At 40.8% G+C, this 19,489-nt stretch overlaps 1 protein-coding gene across 1 annotated transcript in view; it reads left to right on the top strand.

Moving 5' to 3' along the window:
- Nucleotides 1–2,170: 2,170 nt before the first annotated feature.
- The window catches only part of rbpjb (recombination signal binding protein for immunoglobulin kappa J region b), a 55,262-nt gene continuing 37,943 nt past the window's right edge, over nucleotides 2,171–19,489 (top strand). The window contains exon 1 of the mRNA XM_074624131.1: nucleotides 2,171–2,417. Within this exon, the coding sequence (XP_074480232.1) occupies nucleotides 2,398–2,417 (20 nt within the window). The 5' untranslated portion in view covers nucleotides 2,171–2,397. The remainder of the gene's footprint in view (nucleotides 2,418–19,489) is intronic.

Here is a 19,489-nt window from a genome sequence, read left to right as displayed (position 1 = left end):
TTACATGCAGCTGTTTATGCTGAATGCTGCATGAGGAGACAGGATGCATACTGCAAAAATCTGTGTGAGCCTGGGAAAAACCGAGGGATTTTCTTCACCACTAGCGTTTTTTCTTTTTTTCCCAAACCGATCGGTGCTGTAATTTATTACCCCGGTAAACACGTGGGAATAGTATTTCAGTGCCACAAGATAAACAACTTCTCCACTTCACTTCACTTCATGGTGAGGCTGCTTTTAGATGCTACGCTGCACAACTGTGGAACAAAACTTCCAGATGAGATCAAAGATGCACCAACAGTGGCCACTTTCAAATCTAGACTCAAGACCAAACTATTCTCAGACGCTTTTCTTAATTGATCAAATGCTGCACTTTACTGTCTTTTGATTGTTTTTATTATCCTTTTAATTATTTTCTTTTAACTTATACTTTTATATTAGTTTTTATCTTATGCACTTTGTGCTCTTTTAATCTTGCTTTAATATATGTAAAGCACTTTGAATTGCCTTTGTTTATGAAATGTGCTATATAAATCACATCGCTGCAGGAAGAAAGCACTTCGTATCATGCAGGACACAAGTCATCCAGCATATACTCTTTTCTCTTATCTCCCTTCAGGGAAGCGCCTACAGAGCATTAGAGCTCGGACCTCTCGCCTCAGAGACAGTTTATACCCTCAGGCAGGCGGTCAGACTACTGAAGAGTAGCACTAAATGAATGCAGAGCTATGGAGTGTTTTATGGATGTTTTTAGGTTGTTTTATAATTTTATTCTTCAGGTATTGTCTTATTTATTGTAGTATTTATCTAGTGTACTATTTATAGATTTTAAGGGCTGAGAGAGAGCCAGGGTAAAATGCATTTCATTGCATTTCACTGTACACTGCACTTTTAAATGCATATGACAAAATAAACTTGAAACTTGAAACTTGAAACATGCAGAAGCAGCGTTCAGTTTTTATGCACCAGATATTTGGAACAAGCTCCCAGAAAACTGCCGGACCAACTCCAACTCTGAGTACTTTTAAATCAAAGCTTAAAACTTTCCTGTTTGCTGCTGCTGCCTTTTATTAAACCAGATAATGATACTGCACTAGAGCTTTTACTCTTGTGTGTTATATTCAATTGTAGCTTCTATCCTTGCTTTTTATTTTTAGCTTGTTTTTATTTTCTAATCTTTAATGTTTTTATAACTGTTTTAATTATGTCTTAATGTTCTTTTGCACTTTGTCGCAATGTTTAGATACATTTTATTTTTGTATATATTTCATTGTTTTTATTGGATTGTTTTCCCACTGTTTGGTTAGGTTTTTCTGCACATTTTGTGTACTTCTTGTTGTTGTTTAACTTTTGTTGTATTTTTAAAATTATGTTAGTTTAGATCTTTCTTCCTTTTTTGTTATAGTTTTTTTCTCCTGGGGTTTGGGGGAGGTCCTTTGTATAAGCCTGTGGCTTCTTGACCTCTCCTGACACATTTTCTTGTTCGTTTTTTTCATTGACTGGATTTTGTGCAGTTTTATATATGTGCAAATAAATAAAAAAAATTTAAATAAATAAATTTAAATTAAAAATTAAAAAATGTGCAAGGTATTTGAAGGAGCAAAACAGAATGGTTGGCACTGCTCAAATGCTCCTGCTTTAAACATTTTAAAGATATGTTTATCAGATTGATAAATACAAAATGTGACAGATTGAGTCGAGATATTTTACTCAAGGGCAAATGGCCCCAAAAAATGAGCATTTATACATACAGTAACATCCATAAAATCCATTACTGTTATAAATCCTGAAAGAAAAAACAATACAAAATTATGTTAGTTTAGATCTTTCTTTCTTTTTTGTTATAGTTTTTTTCTCTTGGGGTTGGTGGGAGATCCTTTGTATAACCCTGTGGTGGCTTCTTAACCTCTCCTGACACATTTCTTGTTTGTTTTTTCATTGACTGGATTTTGTGCATTTTTATACATGTGCAAATAAAAAAAAAAGTTCTTGAATGTTTATGTAAAGCACTTTGAATTGCCCTGTTGCTGAAATGCGCTCTACAAATAAAGCTGCCTTGCCTTGAAATAAACTTGCCTTGCCTTGACGCAAGATCTCGCGATAGAGGACGCTCCCTCTTGTGCTCGCCTATTGTGAGAGTTTTCCAACTCTCGCGTGATCTTGGAAGTTTCCCACGCCTGTTGTTGTGGCGTCTGCCCTTTTTTCACTCCCTCCCTCTCTCTCTCTCTCTCTCTCTCACTCTCTCTCTCTCCGCCGCCTCCCCTTTTTCTCTCCGTCTCCCTCGTCCCTACACCTCCAGTCTGCTTCTGTTGTCTCGGCGGATTGTTGGGTTGCTTGTGAAAGGAGAGAGAGAGAAAAGGATATCGCGAGTATTGGAGTTTTGGTGAGAGTTTGTGGAAGATGGCGCCTGTTGTGACAGGGTGAGTCTGAGCTTCGTTGGCTGCTGGTTTGTGGGAGAGCGGAGTTGGAGGAGAAATACAAGTTATTACCACGAAAGATTAATGTGTTATACTCTGTACACACTGCAGTGTCTCCACTCCTAGTTTAGTCTGCTTTCTTTGTCTCCATGTGTTTGTTTTTCCTCCTCTTTGACCAGTTACTTCACACTGTTGCTGTGCAGTGTTCTGTGAGCTAGCCTTCTAGTCTTTTTTCCTCCCAGACAACGCTTAGCCAGACGAGCTAAACACAACCACTAAACCATTTAGAAACTCATATTCCGTTTTTTCCTCTTCGCGAAAACCTGAAGCAGTTGTATAATCCTCTGTGTTTGTTTCGTGCTCACCGTTTAGCCGAACTGGATCCAACAAAGCTAGCTGTCCGATAATGGACGTCGGCTAGCGATATATCTTGACTTGAAAACACGTTGCGGCGGCTTTGTGAAGCATATCCCCCTTTGGCAGTGCAAGGCATCCCCCTTTGGCAGTGTTTTTTTTTTTTAATGTTGACTGCATTTGTGAGATATTTTTTTCGCTTTGCTATAAATCTGTAAGCATGGAGAGACACCACACACAGTGAATAGCGTGCACTTTTATACGACAGTGCTGTGGGAGTATTTACACAGCAGATCTGCATATTTGTAAGCAGGTTGCTATAATGCAAACTCTTAACCTAACACTGCAGTGCATCTGAGGACATTAGCATCACTGCAAAATGATCCAACTATTTCAATTAATTTAGTTTATCATTTACAGTCTGTTGATGAAGAACTATACATTATTTCCCCTCTGATATTAGATAAATAGCTTAATAAGGCATCCCCCTTTGGCAGTGTTTTTTTTTTTTTTTTAAATGTTGACTGCATTTGTGAGATAGTTTTCTGCTTTGCTGTAAATCTATAAGCATCACACACAATGAATAGCGTGCACTTTTATACGACTTCTAAGCTAAAGTGGCGACAGTGCTGTGGGAGTATTTACACAGCAGATCTGCATATTTGTAAGCAGGTTGCTAATGCAAACTCTTAACCTAACGCTGCAGTGCATCTAAGGACAAAATTAATGTGTGCTTAACCCTAGCATCATTGCAAAATGAGCCAAATATTTCAATTCATTTAGTTTCTCATTTAGATTCAAGCCCTTTATTGTCATTGTGTAGTACAATGAAATTAGATTGTGGCAATCCCATAGGTGCTAATGAAAAGATAATACAATAAAAAAGAGATATATAGAAATACAATATGTATATTGATGAGATGACAGTTTTGCCAGATTATTGCACAAAGTGTCCTTCAGATAATTATATAAATATTGCACAGCATCATATAATTATTGCACAGAGTGATCAGCAGGTTATTGCACATATCCGTAACAGTAGATTTACAGTATTTACATTGCACAAGTGACACAAAAGTGACCAACGTGTTATTGCACATTTACAGTCTGTTGATGATGAAAGTAACAAGGAATTATACATAACTTCCCCTCTGAATATCAGATAAATAGCTGCTTAAACATAAAGTCTTGACATGCTTTTTTTTCTGTCAAATTCAAAGTTATTTTGTTTTTTTTATCTCAGAGTTGGTTCAAATTTGCAAATTTGAAAAGAGTTCATTATGCCTTGTTGCCCGTCCAGTAATTGCTACTAGATAACACATCTGTGATAAGTATGTTAGCCAAGAATTTTAATGGTTACGCATACTGGTTTTTGCAAATCTATTATTACTCCTAGTAAATCCGCCTCCAACGCAAAGTACTTCCATACCCGACTCTTGCTATTTGTTTTCTCAACGAGTTGAGGCGGAGGTAGCGCTGCAGCAGCTGCCATCTTTCACGTCTTGTGTTGTTGTTTTTTTTCCGTGCTGTTACAGCGTTCTTCTTCCTTAATTTCACGTCAGATGAGAACACTTGTAAGCGTATACTGCCCCCATTAGATCCGAAAGAATCGCATCTCCAGTACCTCCGCTCCGGTACCAAATGACCATTACAGGCATCGTTCGGTACCTACCGGACACAGTCACACGTGTATATTTCCGCTAACTTTGCCAAGTCCGTCGCTAACTCTTACCGTTAGCTCCGTTCTCTTTAAACATCCATTGTCAGCTCCATCGAGGCCGTTTGAATGCATTTCAAATAAATGCCAGTATATGGGTGCTCTACAGTTGTAGCGTCGGACGATTTCACCATTGAGATGAGAGCGACGGCTGGCTTGACCGCACGTTACCGCAATACGATAACATTTCCTGTCCATGACAGCGTTAGCATGCAGCTTTAGCCGTGATGTCTAGCTCTTTCCTGGCAATGTGTGAAAATCAAAGTGTTTCCATACTTTACTGTATGTGTAGTGTTTACCACTTTGGATTTAAAATGTGAGGGTTCCGTTTTCTACTTTCTTGTTTTGGTTTGCGTGCGGTTTGTTTTGGTTGACGGATACGGAACAGATATGACGCACGTTACTCAGACTACATCATAAAAGCGGCAACTTCCTTCTAGTTATTTATTTATTTTGCAGCAGTGTTTTCTCACATTTGAAACATCAAAATATTGCAGTCGATTATGTTCATTTAATTGCGCAAATCCAGAACCGTGATCGCCATTAATATTCAATTAATTGCGCAGCCCTGCTCTAGACCGGTGTTTGTGTTAGCCGATTGCCTTCGCTGCTTTGGTAAGTCTGTGGAATAAACCCAGATTAATGATTGGCCTGCACATTAGCTAGACACAAACCTATTTTTTTTTTCTACTCTTGAGGCTATAATCCCCACAGACAGCTCAGTGGGTGACAGACATTTGCTGGGCTTGTTGGAGGTGTGTGTATGTTGCGAGGAGAGGAGGGGGGGTGTTGCTGTGCATGTTCATTTGGGGCTTTCCAGCAGACCTGAACTGATTTCAGTTGAGGGGGGGATGTAGGGGGAGTAGGCAGAGGGAGGGAGGGAGCTAGAGGGCAGGCGGGTCAGGTCTGGGTGGCTGGCCACCTGTCCAGATGATATCTCCAGATTCATGTGTGTTTGGCTGCGAGTGGGGGTCAGTGTGTGTGAGAGGAAGGTGGGGTGGGTGAGAGAGGTTTAACAGAAAATTAAAGTGCCATACGGGGTCTTTTTAGCCAATGGCAGGCCACGTTCACAGTAACGGTCGGAGGCATCACGGAGCCTGACCACAGCCCCATGCCCCATGTACTGTTACACAGGGAGGGGCTCCACTACCACAGGCTTGTTAATGGTATTATGACTCTTTTGTAATAGCATTACAGAGAGGCTGTGGTTGTACGTTTCTGTCTTTTGAATTAAAAGTTGTACTGACTTCACCATCCCTTAAGTTGTGAGTTTATGTGCTGCACTTAGAGGCATTTTGTATTGTGTTTCTGCCTAATTTTGTTTTCTGCTTGGAAATCTACATTATTTATCTACAAACGATAAATCATCAAGTGTGTGTTTGTGTCTGAACGCCGTTGTCACTGTGGTGTTTGATACTGCATGTACAGGTGGCAGTTACTAACTAATCTGACAATTCACAAGAAATGTTTTCTCTTTATGTGTTTTAGTGTGTAGACCATTTCATTCAGTGTACAACCACTGTGATTGTCATGGAGCTGCTACGAAACACATGACTGCTATGACACACAATCCAAAATCAACTGTATAGTTCACGTATCAAACACTCACTACCTGTAGTCTTTAAAGGTGGAAGTGAAGAGACATTAAATTAGTATTTGCTTAGATGTCTGCAACATTTCACGTACCCCAAATCACACTAGGAATGTAATTTTAACATAAAACATAGACTACAGGGTTTTCTTTTTATGTTGATACTAGTGCTGTCACAATATCTGATTTTCACTACAGAATTATCATGGCCAAAAGAATTCACGATAACAATATTATCGCGATATTTATAGAAAATTCATCTTTAACTTTGTTTATTGTGCGGTTCGTCTCTCTTTTCGGCAAATGAATTACACAAAAAATACGAGGAGAGAGAGAGTCTGTAACCATAACTGGACGAAAAATGTGATTTAAGAGGTGCTGGATCATTTACACGATATCACCATATGTGTATTATTAACATGATAAGAATATTTCATATTTTAAAGTATCACTATTATTGTCAATACAGTAGCATAGTATATGGCGACATCACTAGTTGATACATATTTTGGCGCTTGTCGTAAACTATGCATTGAATGTAAATGTTTAAAACTGATAACATGCTAAGTGAAATACCTGACATCAGGGCTGCAATTAACAATTATTTTCATTATCAATTAATCTGACGATGAATTTCTCAAAAACAAAACAAACACAATTTCCCAAGGCCCAAGATGACATATTCAAACTTATCCTTTTGTCCAGCCAATAGTCCAAAATCTAAAGATATTCCTTTCACAATGATGAAAATATTAAAGTTTAAGAATCTGGTACTGTCAAATGTTCTGCATTTTTTGCTTAAACTGTCTCAGATCATCAGAGTAGCTGCCGATTCATTTTCTGTCAACTAATTAATCCTTTCAGCTCTTGATGACAGCTACTCGTGTGTTGTGCACGTGTGCAAGTGAAATACCCTAGAGCTGTAACGATTAACCGATTAGTTGTCAACTATTAAATTAATCGCCAGCTATTTTGCTGATCGATTTGAGTATTTTTTTAAGAGAAAAAAAGTCTGAATTCTCTGATTCCAGCTTCTTAAATGTGAATATATTCTGGTTTCTTTACTGCTCTATGACAGTAAACTGAATATCGTTGAGTTGTGGACAAAACAAGACATTTGTGGACGTCATCTTTGGCTTTGGGAAGCTTTTTATACCATTTTCTGACATTTATAGACCAGACAACTAATTGAATAATTGAGAAAATAATTGACAGATTAATCGACCCCATATTGCTTGCAGCACAAGCAAACTGGTATAGCACGGTCTTACTCAGAACGTTGTAGGTTGCCACACTAACACAAATTAGCAAAACGCCTCCCGATCACTATCTTTCATAGTAGGTGAGGGGTGAAAAAAACAAAATAAGCGAAAGAGAGTCGGCGTTGCTTGCGTAATTTTCCCTCCTCTCTACCAGAGAAACTGATTGAGATATCTGAAAGAGCAGCACTGTTCACCTGAGAAGATAAAAGCATGAATCACTTATTTCAACACCGCTCTGCCTTTGCCGTGCCCCGAGGGAAGGGATTCCATTTTGCTCTCCCTCCCGCCCCCCCATCCCTCGGCCAAAAAAAAAGAGAACGATGGAGTCTTTCATGCCAAAAGCTAAGCGTCTCTGTGCTGGTGAAATGATACTACTGAGCCTTTCTGTGAGACGTTGCGTTCTTGTATTTGTTAGCATGAGAGAACGAAGTGAGTGCATGCGGAAGGGAGAGTGCACCTAGATGTAAAAGTTGTGTGTTTATATGTATGTGTGTGTGTGTGCATCCATTCCCCAGGGTCCTCTCCTCTTCCCTGCTTCCCTTTTATGAAAGGAGAGGTTCAGAGAGAGCAGCAGATGTCGAAGCGCTGACCTTTATGGTGGCAAAGGCTCAGGCTAGCGTTAAAAGACATGCTGAGTTACCCCACCCCTTTGCCCCTCAAAGCCCCATGTCCACCCACACACACACACACACCTTCCGCTACCTTAGCTGCAGCACTGATGGATAGGTTAACGACAGAGATGACACACGCCACCTGATCTGTGTGTCACCTCGGTATCCTGCAGCCTCTAAAAGCTGCCCCATATCCACCCAGAGCTGTGAAAATCTTCAAAGTGTGTGGCGTAGCGGGGGCGGGGGGGGGGGTTACAAGCCAGGGGGGAAGCTGTACAGAAGGCAAAGCACCAAAGCAAATGTGCCACCGCCAGACATCTTTAGGGGGATTTATCCTCATGCATACAGTAGCCTATTGTTTTGGAAGTTCATGCATATCTATTACCTCACATGATTGAAATATCCCCCGAAGCCTGTAGTTTCACTCAGGGTTCAGATTCAACTTGTTTGGTCGAGTGATGATGATGGGCCTCTTAAAGCGCCACACACGCCCTGGTTGACTCAGTGTCTTCGTGCTCTTGTTTCCCTTCCTGGTCTGTTTGTGTCTGTCTGTCTCAGGGGAACAACCACAGGAGACACCCAAGGGGATAGAAATGCACATTTTTGCGTAATTTGGCTTGGATCGCCGCCAGCTTGGCACTCCTCATTCTTGGTCACGTGCTGCACAAACCAGATCATCATAGTGTGTCCTTGTACTTTAACTTCCCTTCCTGCTTATTCATAGTAAGTGCTTCCCTTTATTGGTAAAAGTGACCTTGCGTTACCTAATTTCTCTGAGCCCAGAGGGGGCTGTGGATTTCTCGCACAAAAGCCATGACAAGGGGGGCATTTATTTACTTGTGCAAGACTTGGAATTAGTCTGAGCTCATACTTTTATTTAATCTGTGTGTTTTCCAAAAAATCCTGCTGCTGTTTGCTTCGGCGAGGATGGGACGGAACATTCTGATGTAAATCTAAAGCCCAGTGTGGTTTTGAAAACAGCCCTGCTGTCATGTTTGATAGAGGCCCAAGTCCTCTCGGTGTTGTTGTTGGCATCGGCCACGCTGCTCAGCTAAGACAAGGCGAGGAGCGGGCAGAAAGCTAAAACGCGACAGGCGGTGGAAGTACGTACCTATCCGCTGACATCTTGTTTTGGAGCGGCTCGTTGTCTTCCGAGAGAGTTTCCTCAGCCCCCGGCGCTCGCCTTTCCCTGCCCCTGTTCCTTTTGCTGTTTGTAGCGATTACAGCTTCGCCAAGGGAATGTTGGTTTCTACTGCGTCAGCGGTTTTTGCTCCCGCTGTCCCTCCACATTCAGGATGTTTCATTCAGAAAACATGAGCTGATTCCCCCTGTCTGACTCCTGTTTGCTTTCATTCGGCCCCAGTGAGCAAACTCTCACCTACTTCCTATGTTGGGGCAGCTGAAATCGAGAGGAAAAAATATGAACTCTGTGTGTTTGTCCCTCATGTTCATTTCTTTTCTCCTCAGTGTCTGTAGTTTGAAGTTGTCTTTTAACAGAGGACTTATGCCAGGCCTCTGATATACTGTCCAAGACTAGAATATGCTAGTCTAAGCTTTCAGGAGAATTCACCAGAGAGCCACGCAGGCTTAGAGAGAAAAGCTTTATTTTCTTATCCTATAGGCCCAGATCATTGCCTTGTTATTCTCAGTCAGCTGTGGTAGCGAGGGCTCAGAAGCATTCTTGTCAGAACGTTCTGTCTGTTCTCCGACAACCTCTCTTGGCCCGTTCATCCATTCAGAGGAAGGTTACAAACATACACAGGATCTCCCGTGTTGGGAAAGCCCCTAACGAAGCCACCGCCTCCCACGGCTCAAAGCAACTGCCACTATTACTGTATTAGATAAGAAGGGAGTGGCAAGCAGAGAGCCAGCCTGTAGTAAACCCTCCTGAAAGAACTGTTGTTGTAGCCTTGGGACTGTTAGTGGCATCATATAAAGTCTACTGATAGCCACAGAGCGGTATTTCACTCCTATCCTCTTTAGATAAATGGCTCATGACTTGTAAACATTGCTTTGCTATTGATTGATCCTTGCAAGCCTTTGAATTGACATTTTTTTTACAGATCGATCCTATTGTCTTTGCTGGAACTAATCATACCAGTGCAGGTTTAGGAATAAGACTCTTGGTTTTTCGTTGGGACCTTGTCAAACTAATTTTACATCAGATTAGGGATGTCACAATACCAGAAATTTAGTAGATACCAATATCATTTACCAATAGCAGTGAAATTCCCCGATTCTCGAAACCAAACAAAAGTAAAACAATAAATCCCATGTACTTCAACATCCACTCCTTTTATTACAGGTCATAATTCCCTCCCTATTATCTATTTTATATTGCTGTGAAAACATCTCCTTCAAGGAAATGGATTTATTCAAGTTTCTCACCAAAAACTACATTTTACAAGATTACATTTGAATCATTATTAGAATTTATCTTAGCCCAATACTAATTTTTACTGAGTCTGAACGCATCATAATGTAAATCAATGACACCTCCTGTTAACGTTAGCTGTTAACTCCGTGCAGGACTTTTGCTGCTAACGTTAACTAGTTCTCCTGCAGATTTCAAAACGGATTTGTTGTTCAAAGTGTAACATTATTAGGGAGAAAATAGGGTGCTTCCCCTGGATGCATTGATATTGAGTTTACTGTGTCTCAAACAGGGCATCAACTAACAGTTATTTTCATTGTCGATTATTTTCTCAATAAATCGTTTAGTTGTTTGGTTTATAAAATGGTGAAAAATGTGTTTCTCAAAGCCCAAGATGACATCATCAGATGTCTTATTTTGTCCACAATTCAAAGATATTCAGTTTACTGTTACAGAGGAGTAAAGAAACCAGAAAATATTCACATTTAAGAAGCTTGAATCAGAGAATTTTTACTATTTTTCTTTAACAAAACACTCAAATCGATTATCAAAATAGTTGGTGATTGACTTTAATAGTTGACAACTAATCGATTTGCTGCAACTCTATTCCCAAACAAATTTTCTATCATCGTTGGTCTCGAGCCCTGACGGTACCTGCACTGCCGTAGAAAAACGAGCATCGTCACGTTTTCTGAATTTTGGCATCTTGATACCGAAGTATTGGTTATCGTGATATCCCCACTGTATAATATTTAGTAATTTGACTTATTTTTTTTAGCAAAGTTGCACCATTATGCCCCAAAACCTTGCATGGGGTACAGATACATTAAGCTTGTACCTATCATGTTTTTAAACCCAAATGTGTCATATTTCAAACCTATGATTTCTGCAAGCCATCATCCTCCAGGGACGCCACTGCAGGCAAGTGACGGCAGCCCTGGGGAGACAAGCAGTCCTCTGCAAGAGAGAGGTGTGGTGAAAGAGCCAGAAGGGCACAAAAAGGAGTTATCAAGTGTCGGGAAATATTGAAGGAAAAGAAAAAAAAGAGAGAGAGAGGGGCTGAGATTCCAGGAAAGGCAACGCCGTTATCTCCAAATGTTTCTTTGCATTGTCTGGTTGTTTAACTAAGGCTGCCGGAGAGTTTCACTGAAGAATCCGCCTGGTGGCATTCCTGTGGCTGTTGACGTCAGGAGGTTTTGGCCTTTGCTTTAGGATCACAATGAAGTAATAAGACATGTGTGTCATTTTGTAGAACAGTCCATTGATTGTGGTCGAGGAAACAATGCTTTTTTTTTTTTTCTTGAAGAGAGAGTTGCTCATATTGTGGTTGATCATCTTGCACTCGCGGCCGCAGTTTGATGTTCTCTACCGTGTTAGAAACACTGCCGAAGAATGTACGTGAGGTTTCACATGAGCTCATGGAAGGAAACTAACTTGTTTTCTTTATATCTGCTGGTTTATCCTGAAAAGTCACCAGCAAAGTCTCTCCATTTATCACCCCACTGGATTTATTGCAGTTGGACCTCAAATATTCTAACCTCAACCCCAACTCGCCAAAGTGTCTGGTAGACAAATGAACGCGGCTTTGCCACAATTTACCAGCCAGTGTTTATTACTCACCCCCCTGCATGAGAATCTGACATATTCCACTTTATTATATTTTAAAGAAGTTTCTAGACAAATTAGTGTGTGTGTGTGTGGTTAAGATTCAGGAAACCATCTCTTGTCTCACATCTTGTTAATGACAGAGTAGACTATTTTGGAAAGGATGGCATGTTTAGAAGAGGAACAAGTAGCAGGAACATCGACCCCCTTCCTCATCATGACAACAACAGCGAAACCAGACAGCAGTCCTGAGCTGGCAAAGTCATTTCTAAACTGCACATACACACACATACACACACACAAGCGTGCCGCGGTCTCTCCATTTGGTTTGCTGAGGATCATCTCCCAGCATGTGGGCTAAAGGTCATCATGTCTCGCTCTTTCTTTCTCTCCCTCTCCGTTCCTGCCAGGAATTCTATTTTTTTCTCTCGTTGCAGCGCAGTCGGTCCTTTGGGTGGTTTTGAGGCAAGGGCAGGGCAAGACAGTGGTTAGGTTGCCTGAGCTGATGGATGTCCAGAGAGACTGCGCTTAATTTTGGAGAGTCACAGTTTACAATTGAGGCAAGCACACTGCATAGACGAAATCACATTGAGCTGAAATGAGAAGCCAATTTAATCGATTTGTCAATTGGCAGAAAATGAATGGGCAGCAATTTTGATAATCGATTACTCATGCAATCATTCTCTGGTTGCAGCTTCTCCAGTTGTGAGGATTTGCTGTTTTTCTCTGTCTTATATCATCGAAACTGAATACATTTGGGTTTTGGACTGTTGGGATCATAAAACAAGACACTTGGAGAAAAAAAGCTGTTCGATTTAGCGCTGAAACGGTTAGTTGATTGTTGGTTGCAGCATTGTTGCCTTTAGACTTGATACCAAGTCGATGCCAAAATTCTGAAAACATGACATATTCATTTTTCTACAGTACCACAGGTGCCATAAGTACCGTCATGGCTCGAGAATGACGGCTTCCCGGGGACGATAGAAAATGTGTTTGGGATGCAGTAAACTCACTATCGCTGTGTCCAGGAGACGCACCTTATTTTCTCCCTGATAATGCTACACTGCAAACGACAAATCTGCGTTGAAATCGTCAGGACGAGAGCTAGCTAGCGTTAGCTGTTAGCTCCGTACAGGACTGTGCTGCTTACCGCCTTCTAACAACGTCAACCAGCTCTTGTCCTGCCAATTTCAACACAGGACGTGCCATTGATTTTAAATTATGATGTGTTCAGGCTCTATTCAGTAAAAACTTGTATTGGGTGAAGGTAAATTTTAACATTATCATGATGTGTTCAAATGTTATCTTGTGAAATGTTTTTGGCGAGAAAGTTGAATAAATCCAGTTGTTTGAAGGAGATATTTCCCGACAACAGATAATAGAGAGGGAAGTATGACCTGTTTAACATCCTAACAAAAACTATTATGCAAACGGTAATAAAGGAGTAGAGGGTGAAAACATGGGATTTATTGTTTCACTTTTGTTTTTTACCGTGTTATCGAATTGGTATCAAGAATCTTGGAATTTCACTGGTATTGGTATTGATTACTACATTTCTGGTATCGTGACATCCCTAATTTAGTATACTGTTTTACACTCAGGTATGTGCTGATATGATAATTGTATGTTTCAATTTCCTTGGCAAAATGTATTTATATAGTATCTGTAGTTGCTGTAAACCTTGTGGTGTTACTGGACACATTAGCTTTGCAGATTGAGTGTGTGATGCTTTAGCAAAGTCACTTAACCAAGGCCAACCCACCGGTTATATTATGAAGGAAAGTTCCTACTTTGTAAAGCCAAAAAACTTATTCAGTATTCAAGTGGCTGCATGCTATGAAGCACCTGGGTGCTCAAGTTGTCATTGGCTTCAGTGACACATCTGGGTTGTTTCAGTTTTGGTTAATCAAGACTAAAAAATACAAGAAATGTTCTGTGCAGTGTGATCAATGCCTGGTGAAGATAAACGAGAATGAAGTTCAGTAATGAGGAAACAGGGTGGTATTATAGTTGGTAGGAGGACCAGCTTTCAACAAGGAGACCTGTGATGACAAACACTCTTTGCTCTGAGCTGTCTGGAATAAAGAGAACGATAATTTCTTTGTAACATTCACGTATCATAGAATAAATTCAAGACTGCAACATGTTTCTTTAGACCAGAATTAACATAACTCCGACAAGGGCTGCAACTAATGATTATTTTCCTTATTGATGAATCCGTAATGAACATTTTCATAGACAAAACAATCAATTAAACAGTGACCCAGGGCCCAAGGTGACATCTTCAACTGCCTATTTAGTCCGACCAAAGACATTTAATTAATTATCATAGGAGAAAAAAACAGCAAAATCCTCACATTTGAGAAGCTGGAACCAGATAACGATTGAATCAATTATCAAAATAGTTGTCTTTAAATCCAAGACAGCCCATTAAGGATTAGATAGATTGTTTTGCAAACTAACTATTTGCAATTGAAACACAATGCAAACCACCAGTTATAGGTTTCATTCATCACTGAATTTAACTTCAATTTCAGAAACAGTGATCGGCTAATCTTATCTTTGCAATGCAACACAGATGAAGAGAAACATGATTTTACGCACGCTAAAGAAGGCGTTTGCTGAATTGATTGTCCTTGTTATTCTCTCCATTTTTAAATTAATAAATGTACAATAAATGAGTGTGACTCAGTTTCTTTGTACTTTCCAGTAGAGCTGCCACGATTAATTGATTAGTTGTCAGCTGTCTCTGATTCCAGCTTCTTAAATGTGAATAATTTCTGGTTTCTTTACTCCTCTATGACAGTAAACTGAATATCTTTGAGTTGTGGACGAAACAAGACATTTGAGGACGTCAACTCGGGCTTTGGGAAAATACTGATCAACATTTTTCACCATTTTCTGACATTTTATAAACCAAACAACTAATCGATTAAGCAAGAAAACAATTGACAGATTAATCAACAATGAAAATAAACATTAATTGTGGCACTACTTTCCAGCTGCTTTGCAAGGCAACGCTGCACCAATGCAGGCTATAAACAAAAAGGGAGTCGATGACGGTTGACACCTTGACTTGTGGTCAGCGCTGCAGCAAACGTCTGCACACAGGCTAAAGGCATCGAGTTTGATCCTCAGAGCAGCCAGTGTGGTTATCATATCCTTTACCAGAACCACTACCTGCTCCCATTATTGACGATTGCTCTGCACAAAAGCACGAGCTCCAGTAATGTTGCTGCTGCGGTCGATCTCGACTCCTCACAATCCCTCCCCTTGGGTTCCCTCTCGCTCCAGCAGTGAGTCATCAGCTCAGCAGAGAGTGAGAAGGGGGAAAGAGGAGCGGGAAAGGGTGGTTCATTCAGGGTTCAAGGCTCCCTCGCCTCGTCCCCTCTCCTCTCTTTGCTGACAGTTTCCCCCGAGCACATGACCCGTCTCAACCCTAAACCCCAGCCGTTCTATGTGGCCACAGTCACACTTGTCACTTCGGTGCAGCTTTTTTGATTATGAATGTCTAATTTTGTGAGGTCACATTGCTGCATGTCTGTGGCCTGAACATTTCTGTTTTGCGTCTCCTGTGGCTGTATTACTTAAAACAGCCCACATGACTTTGTCCTTTTTCTTTCATTACATTAATATGAGCAAGCAGACATGCAATCAGTGGGCTTGTCGGGACTTTGTGGTTCAGGAAGTTTGTCTTTTCCACCAGGTACTTTTTGTTTGATATTTCCTGAATATTGTTGTAGTTGGATTGTGACCTGATTATATACACTTTCAGTCCAATACAAACCCATCACTTCCATTTTTTGTGCCTACACAGACATGTTTTAACGGCACCGTCCTGGCAAGATTGAACAGTTTAAATCATGTTGAATTTATCATAGTCTTGTGCTGTGTGCAAGTATAAAGCAACCCTTTTTAAGGGGAGACACCCCAGGCAAAAACACTGTTTTTCATGCACTAATCAATTTTGAGATTTTTTTTATTTTTCTTTCATACTAGTGGAAAGAAAGCATCAAGAAGACACATTTAGAATTTAATTTTTTACTTCATTTTGTCTATTTGCGTCTGTAGATTTTTCCTAAATTCCCCAAAACTTAAGATTATATAATATTTGCATATTTAAACATAAAATTTCAGAAAACTTGTAATACAAAAAGTAATTGTCTTAATGTAAGTAATCAATTGGGTAAGTTTCATGGTGATATCTATTAGCTAAAGATTTTAACCCTATTCACCTCTAGTGTCTTCAAAATGTATGGAATTTTACAATGCATAAATTTAAAGGCCGTTGTCTCAAAATGAGGTTTTACTCAGACTCTGATCTGGAAATCCTCACTTCAGTAGCACTGACATACACCAAACTTTCCAGTTTCATTCCTATCTATATTCTGAAGATGTTTACAGAGGAGTTTGTTCATAGTATGTCATACATGGTCTGATCTATAGAACATTTTATTCCAAATAACATGGCGAATATATATATATTTTTTCTATTGACAGTATTTTCTGATTCATGTAGTGCTACAAAGAGATATCCAAAGAGAAAATGAAAATAATTGTCTTAGTTTAAGTAATCAACTGGTGAAGTTTCATGGTTATATCTATTAGTTAATTCTTTTAACCTATTCAGCTAGGGTGTCTCCCCTTAAATTTTTGGTTGGACCGCAGAGCGCCAGCCCTACAAACGCAAAAGTCAGTCTCTGCCTGACTGAGTGAAGTTACACGATTGGTCGGCCGAGTGATGGAGTTTCCTCATTGGCCGTTGCTCTTTCAAAATGAAAAGGCGGGGAACAGTCCTTTATGCAAATACGCCCGTCCAGCATCACATAAACTTGGACCAAGCTGTCAAACTAGGCAATCTAGTTCTAAAAAAAGAAACAAGATTTAGCAGCAGCATAGCCTATTTCTCGCTTAAAATGTTTTTTGAAGTAGATTTTAGTGGATTGTTTTGACGGAATAACAGAAAGTTACGAGCAGGTCGCCAGGTTGTTTCCTGTTTGAAACGGCAAGCAGAAAACCGGGGACCAATCAGGTGCATTCAATGATGGAGTACGTCCACCGCTTGAATGGCCAGTTGAGTGGAGCAGCGCGTCCCCTAGTGTCCTTGCCGGACCTGGTGGACATGTACCATTGACTATTTATGTAACAATTTGGCCACAACTTCACGGACTGACCATACACGGTCCAGCCATATACTGGGTTTTGACCGAGTCTTGTTAAAATCAAGATGTATACAGGGATCAATATTTTACTTTTACTAAATGCTAAATTAGAATAGCACACCGAAAGAGGTTGGTTACTTGCTAAAGCTGCAAGAAAGAAAATTGTACTCACTTTAAGCTACAGTATACATATGTGTGTATATATATGACTATCTCAGTAGTTGCTTTGCTGTCTGCCTCTTTAACCTGTCTGAGGTGTGATACTGCTGCACACCTCTCGACTGTTTCCTCTATCGTCTGTCTGCCTGAACAGAGAACAACAAGCCCACTCATGAATTCTGTGCCTCGACCGTCATCTCTCTTCAGCTTTACCAGTTTCATTTTTGCATTCACGACCCAGAGCTCGAGCTCTATCAGACCTGAGCGAAGTGATTTATCCTCGTGTTCATTAACGTTCTCTATTGAATTTTTGAAATTGAGGCAAATCAGTTCGGCGATGACCTCTTTGTAAAATCCACTGCGACCGGTCAGAAGTGTCTCAATTTAGGACACGTGTTATCTGAGGACTGAATGGAGCCAGGTGGCAGGCAGTATAGAGAAAACAGAGTCGGAGCTGCGGGATTCACAAAGGAGACTTCATTAAAGATAGAACAAGCATCAAGGGAGTGTGTGTGTGTGTGTGTGTGAGAGAGTCCAGGTTTGCTCCGCAGCTAACACACACACTGGAAATTTCATTACTTTGTGTTCAGGACATATTGTATGGAGTTTGTACTTGCTCAGTATGTTCCAGCCTCTGCGCCAGATTACACTCGCTAATGTGTACAGTTTGGTGTGCAAGTGTCTAGATGTCTTATTGATTGTGTGCCAGGCCAAGACGAGGTTTTTTAAAAAGTCCGTCCATATGGAGCATTGATGTCGGAGAGTGCGGTCAAGAGGGAGAGAGATGGAGGGAAGGAAAATGAAGGGAGGGAGAGAGAACGAGGAGGCCTTTTCTTTGGCTTTTCTGCCTCTGTCATTAAGCTCTCCCATGTCAAAGACAGATGGAGCTGGTGCCCTGTGTGTGTGTGCGCATGTGTGTGTGTGCATATGTGTGTTCACTTGCAAGTGCAGACTGATGCGACCCACCCAACTCTCAACACACACACACACACACACACACACACACACACACACACACACACATCATGGAGCCCTGCCCTTGATTCTGCCTCCAGCGGGGCGTCTCAGGGCAGCTACCAGACCTCTGCCATCTGCAGTCAGTCAGGCTTGAGGGTCGGACAGCTCGTCAGCAGTCACTTAACTCAGTCAACTCTTTGCTTCTGCTCATGCAACATTACACTTTTACTTCTTTTATAAAAAGATCATTTTCTGGCCCTTTTGTGATTCGGATCACATCGTCCTTCATTCTTTTGTTTCATCTCGCCCTTCTCTCATTTGCTATTGTTCGGTTGGCAACCAGAGTAGATTAATGTGAGGGAAATGTAGAGAGTTAAAAAAATTCTTAATATACACTTACAGCGATGTTTGACTGTCAGCGGTTTTCTACGCCCACCTCAAAATGAAGACATTTCAGCTCTTCTTCACATGTAGGACAATAATAAATATGAATTTAAATTCCAGTTTTTGCCATAAATTAGGTTAAAGTCATAGAAATAAAATGGGATTATAAGGGTTATTGACCTACCTGTTTGCTGTGGTAATGTGTTTTGTACAAAAGTAAATGGTGATTGTTGTTAGTTGTTGTGATGGCAACAGAACACAGTGTATGTGGTCGTAGCTCGCTGGGAAGAGAACAGACGTATCTCCTTGAGACAGCTGGCTGGCTAGTTAGCTAGGCAGTTTGTCCCCGGGCGGAGGGACCGTTTAGACCCGGCGCTGCCGCTAGCCACCAGCCCGCTGTTCGGCTCATTTCCCGTAACCAGTGCAGCACCAAAGCCTGGTGGAACCAGCAAAGAGCTAACCAGCCAGATGTCTGCTACCTAGCCAGCTTGCTAATTCCACCATGCTCCAATGCCACACTGCTTACAGAAAACAAGCCGAACAAAGTTGTCACTCATCTGGAGATAGCAATGTGTTTTCCTCCGCTGTGACAAGAGTGTGTGAATGAAGCATTAAGTTGCCCTAGTTGGGGGTAGTACTTTCTAAAAGTAGAGGAACTTTCGGGGTGGAGTTTTGCAGGATGACCGTCTCTGATTGGTGAAACACACACACAGCACCGCTGCTTCAACTGTACCGCTTCATTCATAAAACAAGGAAGTACTCTAGTATTGATTTAGGACCATTTTAGGATGAAGGGAGAGCATTTCTGTCTATTTGATAATATTAAAAGTAAAGATAGGCTCTGCAGTTGGCCTCCCGACTCATTTTTAAAAAAGAGAGAGCGAGAGATTGCGAGCGGT

This window comes from Sebastes fasciatus, chromosome 22, assembly GCF_043250625.1.
Source record: "Sebastes fasciatus isolate fSebFas1 chromosome 22, fSebFas1.pri, whole genome shotgun sequence".
Lineage (NCBI taxonomy): Eukaryota > Metazoa > Chordata > Actinopteri > Perciformes > Sebastidae > Sebastes > Sebastes fasciatus.
This window is presented reverse-complemented; position numbering and strand designations above follow the sequence as displayed.